The 14409-nt window shown below is 39.5% G+C and overlaps 1 protein-coding gene across 2 annotated transcripts in view; it reads right to left on the bottom strand.

The window, feature by feature from the left end:
• Positions 1-376: 376 nt before the first annotated feature.
• Positions 377-14409, bottom strand: part of Grid2 (glutamate ionotropic receptor delta type subunit 2) — a 1371796-nt gene continuing 1357763 nt past the window's right edge. The window contains exons 16-17 of one of the 2 annotated variants that reach the window (XM_063247281.1): positions 10020-10077; positions 4151-4240 (exon numbers count right to left, since the gene is read on the bottom strand). In XM_063247281.1, coding sequence (XP_063103351.1) covers positions 10057-10077 — 21 coding nt within the window. In that variant the 3' untranslated portion in view covers positions 4151-4240; positions 10020-10056. Of the gene's footprint in view, positions 4241-10019; positions 10078-14409 lie in introns of both variants that reach the window. The other variant, XM_063247280.1, reaches the window with a different exon arrangement.

Genomic DNA, 14409 nt, shown 5'->3' with positions numbered 1-14409 from the left:
TTCCACCTGCTGTTGGAATTTCTAATGTGAGTTCTGTGAAAAGCACGGCCCTCCCTCCCAGCTTTGGGCTCTGCCTCAGCCACTCTGCCTGCAGAAGACTGCCTGCGTTATTCTTGTCTGTCCGGGACGTCTGCCTCCCCTGGGGCCATGTCCGTGCCCCATGTTGCAGTGGGCAAACTGAGTGTCTCTGCCTCTGGAACAGAGGTGGAGTTTGCAGACTGAGACTGAATGCTCATCCTCTGCCACTGTCAGAGGTCTTCCTGGCCACCCTTACCTGGTGTTTTATTTTGCTTGCTTCAAGCTCATTTACATGTAATCTGTGTTAGAATACCCAGTCCCTCTCAGATGTCATCGGACATGCAAATACAGACAAATGATTACTCAAAGTAGTTTATTTTTATTACCAATTTTAATCACCAAAGAAGTTTAAGTTCAACCAAGTAAATTATTTATAGACAAAAATTTATTGATAAAATAATTTATGAAAGATTCATGAACAAATTAAAAACCTGTGAAAGAAAAATTTTGTCAACCAAGATGATAAAAAGGATGCCTGTGGGTAAGGAAAGGTTTCTGTTTGGGTTTGGCTACATTAAGCAACATCACTAAAACTCAGGAGTTACTTCACAAAGGGAAACTAGGATGTAATGTTTCAAGTCACATGAAAGGCTACTGTGAGACAAGCGTCATGGGGGGCAGGTGACCCCATTTCCTCTGCAGGCTTATTCACTGTGATACCTGTAACCACATCTTCATTTGCTTCCCCACTTGGATCTGTCTATTCTGTTTGGCTTCCACGACCTGGAGATCATTCCATTTCACACGCATGATCTGTGATTTCAGCGACAGCTTTCCTTCCTGGCGTGGCCTCACTGTTTGCTGGACCCTCTGGCTCTGTGCCCCGACCTTGGGTGGCGGGTACTCTGAGTCCCTCTGGCTCCCTTCCCACAGCAAGCAGGGACTCTGAACTACAAAATAAGATACTGTTCAAAAATGTTTCCACTTTCTTTCAAATATTAAAGTAAAAATGCAATATTCTAGTTTTCAGATCTGGGGATTTCTCCGTTCACTGAATAACTGACATCTAGTAAGGAGGAGATTGTGAGTTATTTTGTGTGTCATGTAAAAATATCTTGAAAACTGATACCAGCATTGAATGAAAAGTTTTCCTATGAGCTCCTTTTCTTGAGGGATGGGTCTATTATAACCTTTTGGCCCTACTCTAGAATTTCTGGGTTGCAAATTCTATTAGATGTTTATCCATAGTTAGCATTCTGTTTACTTGGGAGAACTTTTATCCTGGAGGTACATGCTCATATGTTTTTTGTTTTGGAGAAACTGTTAGAAGGCTGCTTATGTAAATGATTGCTGGGTATCAGTAGTTACTTTATAGACACTCGATTTAAACTTTCAAGCAGGACCAAAATAGAGTCAAAATTTTTACTGGGGATGGATTAAGATTGCTCCAGAGAGAAAATCTCTAATTAGATGAGGCAGTGCAGAATCTGTGTTGAATCATCAGAAATGGTAGGCCAGGGAGGGTTTGGCCATGGGGGTAGACAGGAAAAATGGGGACATCACTCACTGCTTCTCTCTCTCTCTCTCTCTCTCTCTCTGGTTTGTAAATCAGGAACATGTCTTGTCATGTGTCTGTTGGAAAGGCTGGAAATAGACAAGTTTGAATCAGAGCAGCAAGAGCCAAGTTGGTCTGAGGGAAAGATGTTAAAACAAGAAATGTGTCACCCAATCCCTGCTCTAAATGAGTGTCTAGGAAGCTTCCTTGCTAATCCAACTATGATAGGTCAGGGAGCGAGAGTGAGTTTTCTTTCAGCTATAATAGATTTTATTTCAACTGTAATAGGTTAGGGGTCAGTGTCTCTTTTAAACAACCTTCTCACTCTGTTTTTGAAAAGCATGGGTCTAATGGTGTGGCTGGTGACTTCACTGGCAGCTGGAACCCAGGCTATTCGTGGAATCACCATAGTCCGATTAGTTTTTCGGGGCCAAGGGTAAGCTCCCCACCATGGGCCCTGGGGTAATCTATCACAAAGCTAGCTGGTACTTGAGTGTAGTGGTGTGTTAATGGTAGGATGTCTAGAGGGCAAGATGACTTCAGTTGGAGGGTCCTGGACTATATATATATATATATATATATTTTTTTTTTTTTTTACTCTGTGAAGCATCAGAATTCCTATTCTGAAAAAAATCTGTCTATGAGGGGATGGCCTTGGTTTTCTTTGTGTCATTCACAGAGGTTGAGGGGTAGCTAAGAATATATCCTTCTGGCAAATCATGGTATTGTATTTGGTAGGGAGAATTAAGAATCCATGGAAAATGAGGTGATTAAAAAAAGAACAGCTTACAAAGTGCTTTCACATACATTTTCACTTGATTTTCATAACAACCTTGTGAGGTAGGTACAGTATTGAATGATTTTGTTTTGCAACAATAAAGACCAAAGACCAGAGTATTTAAGTGATTTGCCCACAGTTCGCATATGTGCCAGGACCCAAGCTTAAAGTCAGAGGACTTTACCTGGTAGACATCTATGGTCCCAGTGTCAGAGTCATCAGCTTGATAACAAACCAGAAAAGATGCACAGTAAGTGAAAATCTAACCTGTTTAAGAGTCAGGTGGTTGGCTGGGGATTTAGCTCAGCAGCATAAGCACCTGCCTGGCAAGTGTGAGATCCTGAGTTCAACCCCCAGTAAACAAACAAACAAACAAACAAACAACCTCCCCCCCCAAAGAAAAACCAGAGTCAGGTGGTGGAACTGGGGATTTAGCTCAGTGGTATAAGTGCTTGCCTGGCAAGCTCAGAGTCATGAGTTCAATCCCCGGTACCAAAAACAAAACAAGAGTTGGCTGGTTTAAGAAATAACACATTAGCAACTACACTCAACTAGGGTACAACTGGCCAGTTTCCACCATGGACCACTGCTTATTGGCTTTAATCTTGTGGGTTGCTTTGGTGTTTAAAAAGATAATCTGTGAGCCACCCTGGGTGACCCAGGAAAAGAGACAAGGGCTTCTCATGGCTATCACTACACTGCTCTAGCATTCATTTGGGTATTGAATTACCCAACTTCCCCACTGCAATGTAAACTTCTTAGGCCAATGTCTGTGACTTATTTATTGTATTCCCAGAACTTAATATAATGTTTGGCACATAGTAGCTCCAAAATAAAAATCATTTGAGTTCACAAGGAGTTAAGTTTTTGATGTGGTGCTTCCCTATTTTTTTTGCAAGTGATTATTTGCCTGGAATGTATATTTTATATGAATGTGGCAATGGAACTAACGATAATTTGCTTATCTTGATGGTGGGTAGTACACATAGGAATTGCAATTTTAAGGGGTATTAACGTCATCCAAGTGATCTTTGTTTACAATGACAAATCTACTAGGTATGGATTCAAATCAGAGGCTCTAAGAATCCATGCAAAAAGTATGTGTTTGAGGGCTACTGCAGGTGAAGACAGTGTCCAATGGCATTGAGGAAAGTAGCCCATTTTGTAAATACGAAGATAATACTGTTTTAGTAAAATGGAGAGAATTTTGTTACAAAAAAACCCAAATGATTAAACACAACCACAACTGAGTCAATAAGGGTTGAAGAGGTCACTGTCTTTTTCTAAGTACTGCCAAGGCACGTTCTCCTTGGTCTTCTACATCTCCCTGGATCCTTGACCATCAGACATCCCAAGAGCCAGAGTTGAGATTGTGAATTCTGAACAGGTAGAAGCTATGGGTGAAACTGAGATGGTTCAGACTGAGATCTCAGGGTGAGTGCTCTTGACCAGGGTGTATAGGCAAAAAGTCCACCATGTAGAAGCATCTCTCTCGGGCTAACGGGCTAGCGCAGGCAAGACCCATTACCTGGGGCCGAAAGCAGCGGTCCTGTTGTTCTTCTGCCAGTTAATTCACAAACTGGTGAATTCAGCTTCCATGAATGGAAGAGGACTCTCTAATGGAGGATAGTACATAGTAGATCAGCTCACCAGTTTTGGGTATTCAGGATCTAATGGGTCCTGGAATCAAGAAGTGGGAAAGAGATCAGAGGTGCTGGTGCCGCTGGAGGTTAGGGGTCATCCAGGGGTCCTCCCAGTTGTGCCGATTGGTGCAGACCCTGGCTGGGTGCCTGGCTTCTCCAGGTATTGCTGCCAAGTTTCAAACAGGGTTGTAAAGGCCAAGCATTCCTTCTTTCAGAAATTGTGGTTTCATTCTGCAGGGAAGAAGCCTGCGAGAAAATAAAGCATAAGATTGCATCAAGGTTGAGTTCAGACAAGGTTTGGCTTCCTGTGGTCCTGTCACTAGTTACAAAGTGTAGCCTCCACTTTAAATGCCCATCATAAACGAGGTGACAGCCACTGTGGCAAACCTCCTATTCAGGCTTTGTAGGTTTTATGGACTTCACACATTCATTAGAAAGCAGGGCATCTTGGCTGCTGGTTTGCAGAGACTGTTTCAGGCAGGGCTTTGGGTTAAATTAGGTTCGAATTAGTTTACATGTTCAGTTTAGACTGGGGGCAGCCCTGGATACCTTCATGAGGAAATAAAGTTAGTTCTCTCACATGGAGAGTTAACACAGTATTCTTCCAAAGATGGCTTTTCTACAGTTATACACCAAATCCTGGGGCTCGTTCCCTGAGATCTTGAATCTCAGATCTTGACATTCAGTAATTGATTCCAGGACATGTGTGAGCTTTAAAACTAATTAATAATAAACATAAAATCTTACCAAAGATGTAACTGATCAAATTTGATACTATAGACACATTTTAGATTGGCCTTTGATACATGCTCTTAAATAAGAAGCTTCTCTTTTTCTTGAAGTCTAAGGGTAGACTCCACATTTTGACCATTAAATAGCAGAATCATAGGTCTTTGTATCAATAGCAGAAACCTAGGATTGGTCAAAGAGTGTGGGCAGCCTCAGAAAGGATCATGTCCCTGCCTCTGCACCCTTATCAGAGAAGCGTGTGTCATGTTACCAAAGTGTTTTCCAGTCTGAGAGCATTTAGAGAAGACCAAAGGTTTTTCATAGTGTTAGTGGACTGAGAGTACTGACCAGTAACTGAGTAGTTAAACATGCAGTTATGTTAGCAGTGCAAATGACTGGAGTTTGCTAACTATAGAAATAAGCCCTCATGACCATAAGTAACATCAGAATTTCCCAGTGAACTTCTTATCCTATAATTCTCCAAGCTGGGCTTTGTTACCAAGCAGATTTGGGGCAAACTGAGTAACATCTACCTCTCTTGAAGGTTTAGATTATGTAAGTTTTAAAAGCCCTGGTAAATCCTGTACAAAGTAATCTTATTTCCCTATGTTTAACTTGGTATATGTCTCTAATATTTCTATGTGGAGGTTTCTGAGTAATATTTAATAGCATCATATAGAGCTTGTCCTACATTCAATAAATCTTGGACTAGCAAATTATGTGGAGAAATAGTCACTTCAAAATTTATATTTTCTTTATCAAAAATTAAAAAGTTAAACAATTATTACTGCTTCAGTTATCATACTGTATCAGAATTAAGGTTGGCACTTTGGAAAAAAGAAAGTATACTTGTATAAGACATGAATTGTGCCATTACTAGGCTAATAACTCGGTTAGGAATAGCCTTCTAGCATGCATAAAACAATGTCAAACATTACTCAGTGTAATTAGATCTTCACTGATTTCTTGTAAGGGCTTAGCTAAATAATGCAGACCAATCAATAGAGTAGCTGTGAAGAAGATTAACCATTGGAATAATTACAGAAGAAATTTTGGAAGACTTAGGACTTATTTTGGGGACAGCAAAAAAAGTTTGAAAGATTGAAGACACTTTTGATTGAGGGCAAGAATATATAACTTGTGGGACCTCACTGCTCCTATAAGCAGGAAACAAGGCCACAAATAGTATATCGGTATATTTGAATCGTTTAATTCTGACATATATTCAGGCCTGCACACCAGGAATCAGAACATTACAGAAGTGTAGTTCTCCTTTGTTTGCCATGTACTTCTACTAGAGTTCTTCCTACCTGGTCATCATAGTGAGTAGGTTAATCATCTCATCTCTGACAGCCTCATTGTAGCAGAGACGGTATTTATTTTCACATACTTAAAAACTGGTATCTTCATCTAGAGCCTTTTGTTCATGGGAGGTCATCGTTGGATACTTGTTGACTATCAATAAAAATTATAAGGCTTAAAATTGTCTACAGCAAAATGGAATTTGCATCACAAAATTCTGTATAGACTGAGCAGAGTTCAAAGGCCTAAGCCCTGCACACCAGACTGAAGTGGAGGAAAGAGGAGTGGAGATTTTTAACAAAAGCACATAGAACTCCTGGAAGCCCTAATTATGATAAAACAAACTGGCAGTGATGTATAAGTTGGTGCAAAGCAACGATGAATCACTGATCAATTGAAGTTACAGTCTCATTTTGATGGGGTGAGGCTCTACAACCAAATTTGAAATATTAAGAATGTAGAGATGAAAAGCACAAGTGGTATGATCTCTATATATGGCTGCTAAATAATTGAGAAGAACTTGAGTCAAAGATTATTTTAGTCTAATAGTCATATGGAAAATGTGTTGAATGATTGTTACAAGGGGCACGTGGCACTTTAGTGTCATTGCCCATTCAATCTCATTTACTCCCCACCACTCTGTGAGTTGGTAATGATTATCAGATCAATTTCACTGAGGAAATCAGAAGTTTAGAAATTTCCTCCTAGTCACACTGTTATAAGCAAGTGGCTGAGATGACTGAGTTAGCTCTGCAAAACTCAAGGGCCAATGCTATTAACCATGGTGAACCCTTGATGCAGAACGAATGCTTGTCCTTTTGACAGACAGAAATGTCAGATGAAGAGATTGGTTTTGGCTATTTTAATCTTGAGAGGATCATGAACCATGTCATCAGAAAAGATAAGCATTGTCTTTGTAATAGCTTGAAGTTTGATTTAGAAAATGACAAATTTTTCAAACAGTCTAATAATGTATTGCTTAAACACAGCCACACAAGTCGTGGGGGAAGAGACCTTCCCTGGGGGAATACAGGCTATGGGGGGCCAAAAATGCCTATGCAATGACACCAAGCCCATGGCCTGGGGTTGCTACCCACAGACATGTGACTGCCTGCTAAGAACACCGTGACATTCAGGGGTAGACGGACTGACCCCAGTGCTTGTAAACCCTGAAAAGTGAATGACTTGACCGCCCAGGGTTCTGAGGGTCACACAAAGCCTGTGATGTGCTTGTCTTCCTTTTCTCCCCAAGTCTCTGAGTCGGAGGAGCTGGCTGGCTGGAAACCACACACGCAGCTCACGGAGATTAAATGCAGTGTGCTGATTATTGGGTTGTTTTTTAAAAAAATAATTTTGTTTCGTATCTTCAGGAAAGTCTGTTTGCTTTTTCCGTGGTCACATTTAGACTCTGTAGTGAGTTAAATGCCAGTGAGAAGAAAGTTTGCAAAAAGCATAGCCACGCGCAATCACACAGTGAATTCATGTGCCGTTTTGAAAAAGAGCAGTTTGGAAGAAAGAAAACACTTGTGCCAGGACTATCAGTTTGCAATTATTGCTGATGTTTGATTTGTCTTTATTGCTTTTATTTTTCTTTGAAGAGAGTGTTTTGGGAAAATCCATTGTAGACGTGATCATGGAATCATATAATTTGATTTTATATCATTAATGTGCATGTTATCGGGATTGGATATGATAGTCCTCAAGCTTTCAATTGTTTGGAATTATCAATTATTTTATGCTTAAGAAAATGAAGGAAACCAAAACAAAGGAAAAGTCTCTAAATGGCTTCAGGGTCACTGTGGTTCTTTAAGGCTGCAAAACCCTACTGCTCCTGAAGAGCACTTGTGATCCAGCTTTTACTGTAGACTCCTGCCTCATTAGAGAAGAGCGTTCAGGGCAGGCCACTACGATGGGGTTCAGCATGACCCACTGAGCACACTGGACACGCTCACCCACATGGACATGTGTCTTTGGCATAAATCTTTTAAAAACTTTCATTTTTAATTGAGTGCCAATTAATCAAACCAATATATGAGAATTAAAAGTTACAATGAAAGAGTAGCAGTAAATGTTTAGAGAGATAAAAATAACACAATAGAGTAAAGCAATATTTTAGAACCCTAAGGTAAACAAAAACTAACAAATATAGAAGAATATATATGTATATATATATACACACACACACTCGGTACATACTATTATTAAATTCTTCAGTTAGGGAATAATATTGGCATACTGAAATACAGATTCCTATGTACAGGAGAAAATCTTGAATGTGCACTTTATAAAAGTCATTCTTGATAATAAAATTTGTACTCAAGTTCTAAAAAATTTGTGTTGAACTTCTTGTACAGTGTTTCTAAATCTTTCTAATTAGAAAAATCTGTTTGATAGCTCTCTCCTTCTTCTTTTCTCCTTTTCTCCAAGTTCATCTCTTCCCGTTGGCTAATCACTTACCTTCAAACCACCACAGTTTACAGGCGTTCCATTGCAGGACTATGGTATATTCAGGCTCGACATTACATTGTCTGTCTCTAGAAAATTTGTGCAAACATTAAAGACTATGATCCCTGTGGGATAATAAAATTTGAGGGAAGGGATTTATCAATTCAAATATATTTTTAAAGGACACATAGAATCAAAATTTGGAGGCATTCCTTTCCAGGATAGAATTAGCATGTACTCAAGAAACATTTCTTTTATGTCTTCAGCTCTTTGGACCATTTATATTATAATTATGTCTTTGCTTATCATATAGCACCCAACTCGTGGCAGAGATTTAACCAAGAATTTCTGCCTTGAGATAGACTAAACAAACACAAAACATTGCAAGCAGAAATTGAAAATCTCTCATGCTTTGTAAGTATAACAGGTACATACATTATAAATATGGCAGTAAAGATGTTAAAGCAATGCACAGTTAGATTTTGACATAAGTACTAAAAATTAGTTCAGTGAAAATCACTGTACGTTTATTTACTTGGAACCTTGGCTTTTTGCATTTTCTAATGTCTTTTCTTTTTAGTTTTGTGAGGTAAAGTGATACCTCATGAAATCTCTCTTTTCAGCATACAATGCACATCCCACAAACACGCTGTCACACACACAGAGTCAAAGTCAACGGCAGTGGGTGGTGTGTCAGGCCTGGATTTGATGCCCCTCTCCCAGAATAAGATAAATGTAAGTGGTGAAAACTCCTGGGGTCTGCCGGGCTCATTCTGTATTCAGCATTCCGCCCTGCCCTTCTCATCTCTTTCTCCCTCTCTTTGTATGTTCAAGCCTACTTGAGTTTCTTTTTTCTTTTGTAGAACTTGGTTCTTTTGATGTGTTTCAGGGCATGCCCTGCAGCAAAGAGAACTTCCCGGGAATCGGAAGCATAAGCATAAGCAGGTCTGAAACAGCTACTGTACAGTAAACCCGACAGCTCAGGCCAGAAGCAGCACTGTCTTCCCCCAAACACAAACCCCCCTCCAAACACGAAGGGGCAAACACACCGTGCATCTTACCGCATGATTTTAAAAGGATACAGACTGAAATCTAATTGCAAAGTAAGCATTTGATGTGCTTTCACTGACTTGGGCCCGGATAGAAATTTAACCTGGGCTATGCCCATGAGCCCTTACATACTCCTTATTTCAACCAAATCCCCCTGTAACCATCAACGCGTTGTTCTCCTGAAACCATGAAGCTGACATGGCTGAGACTTTCAGTAGTACGTGATCCACACCTGTCCTGTTTCTCACCATGTTTCCATTAAAAATGATAGAAGAATGTGCAATGCTTTAACTCTTTATTTTTCTTGTTTATAAAAATTGCAAGAAATGCCACTGTAAGTACTATTAAAGCTACGGTTAGAAGGTGCCATCTACATTATTAATACAAAGCATAGATAGAAGGAGTTAATTATTTTATACTTCATATCAGTATTTTTACTTTCATAAAGAATATTTAATAAATAGTGTTATAGTTTATTTAAATACCTCTGTTTACTCACATATCATACTTTATATGACAAATCTTTCAGGACTAGTTCACTGAATTAGAACTTGGAACTGAAAATAAAAAAAAGCAAATAGAAAATAAGGAAAAGCAGTAGTTTATATACAAATAAGTACATTCACCTTAAAAATTTCAAATTTAAAATGGTAATTAAATTCAGCTTTTGGCTATGTCTCTTGAGAAACTTTTGATTACAAAAATTAAAACAATTGGAAAGCAAACCCTTAGAAATTTGGTGATTATTTTGTTTGTCTTAGAAAACTAGCTTATAAAAATTAGATGTATTATTAACTTTTGTTTAAACAATTTTATTTTTTACATGTATTGCCAGGCTTACTGAAAAAAACTGTTAGTAGCTGAATGATATACCTGGGAAAAATAGAAATTTTACCAGAAAACAATTATTTTCAACTATGTTGGACTCAATTAATTAAGTCCAGTGAATACTAATTGTGTACATGTGGGGATGACATTCTACTAACTCCTGGGGAAATAATCAGTAGTATCTCTGAATTAGCTCAGCATTTTCCAACTTATTTTATGCTTAAACAGTTCATTGTCCAATCCTTTTAACTTTGATATCTATATCCTGAGCGTTAAAAGAAAGAGAGAAAATGATTTGAGTACTCAAATACTTTTCATAATAATATGGAAAATCATTGTAACAAACTGGCGATAATTATAAAATAACCCTTATGACTACAATATGTTGAATTTCTTCACCATGTACCTGAATTACTATTTATTAATATTAGTACAAATATCTAATAACAGAGATTAAACGCTAGTATCGAATGATATTAAAAATTTCCCAGTAATCATAAAAGTTAGGAATTCATTTAAATACATTAAATGTCATCTGAAGACCATGTTACTTAAAATCAAAATGTTTAGTACAATACAAATACACATAGGACAGTGCAAAAGAAGGTGTATTTTTTGTTGTTCGATCTTTCTAATTCATCATAAACTAACCCTGCTCCTTTCCTCGATGTTGTATAATGTTTCTAGAACTAAAAGTTTCCAGATTGAGCCTCAACTTGGTAAGACACACAGGTGCACATCAGGCTCTGCAAATGCTTTTCAGTTTCAGGGACCGGCTGCCTGCTCGAGGCTGGGGAACTGTGCGCCTTGGGCTTGGGCCAGAGAAAGCCAGGCTCTGAAGCAGTCACACACAGGGGCTTGCATTCACCCAAGATTCCACGGCTATGGCACTGCGTGCTGCTGTCATCTCTCTCTCTCTCTCTCTCTCTCTCTCTCTCTCTCTCTCTCTCTCTCTCCCTCTCTGTCTCTCTCTTTGGTGCTGGTGATTGAACTCATGACCTCACACTTGCCAGGCAGCTGCTTATACCACTGAGCTAAGTCTCCAGCCCTTTTTCAGAATTTTTTTTCATATTATGTATTTCACTTGTACTGGAAACTCTTCTTTCTATGGTGGTAATAATTTTTTTTAAAAAAATATCTTCCTTCTTTTCTGCAATGGCCTAGAACATTAAATAGAAATCTGGAATGTCAGGTATCAGACTCATAAGTATTTTCCATATTTACCCAGACCCAGGAAACATCAGTGACTTTATTTTAAAAATATGAATTAGACTAATAAATAATACAGGTGATTATGCTTATTGAGTAAATTACCAGATCAACATATACTTCACGGACTAGAGTTATACAGTAGTTTAATTATTCAAATTTTAGATAACAGCATCCAAAAATTTTGTTTCTATTTATTTTAAAAATTGCCATTTGACTCGAGTTAATATTTTTGTTCTTTTGTTGCAGTTCCCTCCTCCTGACCCGAACAGCCTATGTGGATATAATGTAGAGATTAAAACAAAACAAACACACTCCCCAACACCCTCCCCGACAATGGGCCAGGGAGTAGGGGTGTAGCTCGGAGGTAGAGAAATTCTCTAGTTTGTGCAATGCCCTAGGGTCAATCCCAGCTCTGCAAAACACAAAATAAACCAAAACAAAACACCAGTCCAGTATTACATTTTCCACTTGAATTTATTACCATTTTCTAGGTTACTTAGGGAGCATGTACTCCATATCTATCATTTTATAAAGAAAGGAGTCTTTATAAAGGAAGCATTTGGGACTCTTGTCATTCACATTTTAGGAACACAACTGATCCTCAGTAAAGAGGTGTTGACTGGAAGAACTGAGGTAAGTTCAGGTAAATTGGTGCAATACTATGATGTTTACCACACTGCACTGCCGTGACTTATTCCTAATAAGTAGTGTTTAGAGACAGTACTTCACAATCATGACAACGCTTGGAGACGGGACTTGTTTTGCCCAAGACCAGACAGCTAAGCAGAGAAGAGGAGAGACCTGACGTGTCTCCTGAGCTAGGTGAGCAGCCACCATGCTAAACTGCCCTTCTCTCTTTTGTGTCTTTCTTTACTCTTGGAACATGAAAGGCAGGGGCTTCTGTAGTTTACCTTGTCCACTCTAGCATGCTTCCATGCTATGAGCACTCAACAAATATCCCACACGAATAAACCCAGGGCTGCAGCTCCCTCTCTAGCTCCACTCTAAGCATGAAAAGAGACAGCACGGAAGACAGAGAAGATTGAGATCTGTAAGGTATAAAAATGCTCCCAGTCGTCTACACAAGCAATTTATAGATCAGCAGTTGTACTGTTTAGATGTGGATTCATGAGGGTAGAATTTGGTCACAGTTTTTGATGTACCTGGTAGGTACACATTCCACATCATGGGCCACCGTGGGCCAGGTGCAGCAGCGTCTACAAGCTCACACGGGGAATTGAGTCCCACCTGTTGCTGAGTTCCTGCACCTCCCCTGTGGGCGCTGCCAACCTGCTTTGTGCCCAGGTCCTGAATTGTTACACTCTGCAGTAGGAGGGTCGCTTTCTAATGAGGTGGTCCTTGTCCTGGACAGAGAGAGGACCCTTTGAAGTCTAAAGGCTTTGCCACTTCCGGTTCTGTTTTGGAAGTAGAATAAGACTGAAATCCCACACTACAGAGCCTCCCCTCAGAGATCCCGCGACCTGTCTGTGGTCCCCTTTCACTGACACTGCCCTCTCTCCAAGCCACTGATTTTCCTCTTTCCTTTTGATTTATTCTGGGAATTTTTTTCTCCCTTCTCTTATTTAATGCTCATAGGTAGCAAGCCCTCTGCCTCTTCAGATCCTGACACCAACTCTGACAAATTTACATTTTATTTTATTTTTTTTAACCAAAGATGGAAAAGGGACATGGTGGCTTTTGTGAGAAATATAAAGGGTCTTAGCTCTGCGTGGAGCAGTCACAGGGAAAATGCAGGAAGTAGAACACAGTATTTCAAAAATCTCACTGCAGAGGCTTTCTGAGCAAAAGAGAGTGGTTTCGAGGCCAGCTAACACCACTCTGAAATTAGTTTGTTAGAAACATTCTCTACGCCACTGCAAGGGTAACTCAGCCCAGGGTCTCCCTGCTGGTCCCTACGGAGACAAATATCTCTGCAACCCACATCTCGGGTCTCTGTCCTAGAAATTGGAGCTTTTATAAAAAAACTTAAAGATACACACTGAAAGTAAAACCTCCCATATCATGACACTCTCAAAATAATTGAGTGTCTGTTTTGATATACAAATGGATTTTTAACAGTGCCATGATTTGGACACATTTTGAGGGTGTTCTCCAAGGATTGCTGTGCTGGAAGCTTGGTGGGATCGGCATTAAGAGTTGGTGGGACCTTGAAGGGTGTTGCCTAATGCAGTGTGGCAAGATTTGGGGTACCACCCTTAGAAGGGATTAATGTTGTTAGGGGGTCTGTTAGTCCCCTAGAGAGGCTCTGCTGTACAAGCATGTGTTGGTCCTCTTCTTGGTCTATGGCTTTATTTGCTCGTGTGACCTCTCACTCTTACATACACTCCCATTATGACACTGCAACCAAGAAGCCTTCAACATAACTAGTACCATGATGTTTGGATCATCAGCTTCCAAAACTATAAGTAGAGCAAACCTCTTTACTTTGTAAGTTATATAGACTCAAGTATTTTGTTACTGCTGTAAAATGGACTAATACAAAAATATCACCATAATATAGTAACTTTGAATAATCACACATCCAGTGGAGCACATTTCTATAACTGGCTCATTCTGTGCTTGGTGTATCTCACAATAAATATCATTATCCCAGAGAGGCTTCTTCCTCACTCTAAATACTTTCTCCCTTGCCTGGTTCGTACTTTATTTCCGTTACAACTCTTTGACTGATCAGCTTTGGTGGCAAACAGCATTTTAAGATGGTTTTAAAAATTTCTCTGATGAACAAGCTCTGTATAATTCTCCCCACTAAGTGCAGGCAGCACTCTCGACTGTAAGGAGGTATCATGCCTGTGCTTAGGTTACCAACCTGTTGATCAGAAGTATGA

This window comes from Cavia porcellus, unplaced genomic scaffold (assembly GCF_034190915.1).
Source record: "Cavia porcellus strain 051 isolate PalLab524CR breed Dunkin Hartley unplaced genomic scaffold, mCavPor4.1 scaffold_4, whole genome shotgun sequence".
Lineage (NCBI taxonomy): Eukaryota > Metazoa > Chordata > Mammalia > Rodentia > Caviidae > Cavia > Cavia porcellus.
This window is presented reverse-complemented; position numbering and strand designations above follow the sequence as displayed.